This window comes from Rhinichthys klamathensis, unplaced genomic scaffold, assembly GCF_029890125.1.
Source record: "Rhinichthys klamathensis goyatoka isolate OS25496 unplaced genomic scaffold, OSU_Roscu_1.1 h1tg000947l_1, whole genome shotgun sequence".
NCBI classification, from domain to species: Eukaryota; Metazoa; Chordata; class Actinopteri; order Cypriniformes; family Leuciscidae; genus Rhinichthys; species Rhinichthys klamathensis.
The window spans coordinates 285,867-287,500 of NW_026607271.1; the positions used below are offsets into that span (position 1 = coordinate 285,867).

Sequence of the window (1,634 nt, forward strand, 5' to 3'; positions counted from 1 at the left end):
AAAAAAAAAAAAAAAAATCATAAAAACAAGTGCTTTGTTTCGTCATAAAAACCACAAATTCACACAGGATTTCTTACATCACAGGGCCTATAAATGTAAAACGCCATTGCATAAAGGTATAAAAATATATTCGCTCGCACTGAAGGTCTTAAGATAAGTTAATATTATGCTGTTTATGTGCATATCTCGTAAAACGTCTTGCTTGCGAGCTACTAAAGTCACTGATTCCTCTCCATAAGGTGCTCGGGCGGCTAAAGGCAATTAGGCAACGATCCCTCCTATTTACACACTCAGAATGGCTTACGGACTCAAAATCTCCCTGAATTTAAGCTCACGTGTCACTTCCTGTTTGGGAGGATGTGGTTCAGCTCCCGTGGGATGGTCCATGTGTGTCCCGTGAGCTCATAGGTCCTTTATTAAAATGGCTGATAGTGTTCTCCACGTGTCCACCTCGGGTTTGGTCATCAGCAACTCTTGACGGAGGACTTGGACACGTCGGGGGTTTTCATGATGACGCTGGCGCGACTCTCGTGGGCCGCCGGCGCGCCCGAGGGTCCCGGCGGGAGGGGGGATGAGGGGAAAGGGTTGTTAAGGATGTCCCAGGATGTCCCTTCGGAGAAGGGGGCGGAGTCTCGGACTGTGGTTATCTTGAAGTTGGGCTTGTCGGGAGAAATGAAGGAGGACATGCCGGGAAGGGGCATCCGCTTCTTGTCTTCGAGTCCGAATAGTGAGGCCTGGATGCGCTGCAGGGAACAACAAAAGCACTGTCAGTGATCATCACACGCAAGGAATATTAGAATATTAGAATGACACTAGAATATTCAGCAAATACTCATATTAAATACCAGCACAAGGTTTCTCAATCTTTTAGACATCGGAGAATCCATGTATAAAGACTCAGTTAATACTGTGAAAAATGTATGTATTATAAAATGTATTATTAAGTTTCTATTACTTTACATTATTCCTTTTATTTTATTTAAAATTTTGCATATATTATTTTAGTCAAAATTTTAATTAATCTATTATATTTATTTATTTATTATTTAGGCATTTTAAATTAAAAAATGTTTATTTAAATATTATTTTTATTAAAATATCTATTTATTTATTATAATCAAGTGTTTTAGTTATGTATTTACTTTAATTTAATTTTATTAGCTTTATAAGTTTTCACACCGTTTTAAAATTAGTTTGCATTTATTTAATCAAAATGTAGTTTAATCTATTATAATTTATTTATTTTAGGCGTTTTTATTTATTTATTTAAATTTTTATTTAAATATATATATATTTTTTAAATGACTAAAATAAATATTTATTTATTATAATTAAATGTTTTTAGATATGCATTTACTTTTTTTTTACACTTATTTAAAATCAATTTGCATTTATTATTTTAATTAAAATTTAGTTTAATCAATTATAATTATTTATTTATTTTTTCTTTACTTCTTACACCGTTTTAAAAATCAATTTGCATTTATTTTTTAATCAAAATTTTGTGTAATCTATTATAATTATATATTTATTAATTATACTGTTTTAAAATCAATTAACATTTATTTTTAATAAAATTTTGTTTTTTTATTTTTAATTAAAAAAAAATCTATTATAATTATTTATTTGAGGCA

General features: G+C 30.8%; 1 protein-coding gene across 3 annotated transcripts in view; it reads right to left on the bottom strand.

The window, feature by feature from the left end:
- irf2b (interferon regulatory factor 2b) overlaps positions 1–1,634 on the bottom strand; it is a 31,318-nt gene continuing 29,684 nt past the window's right edge. For all 3 annotated transcript variants that reach the window (XM_056244240.1, XM_056244239.1, XM_056244237.1), the window contains exon 9: positions 1–743. In XM_056244240.1, the coding sequence (XP_056100215.1) occupies positions 465–743 (279 nt within the window). In that variant the 3' untranslated portion in view covers positions 1–464. The remainder of the gene's footprint in view (positions 744–1,634) is intronic.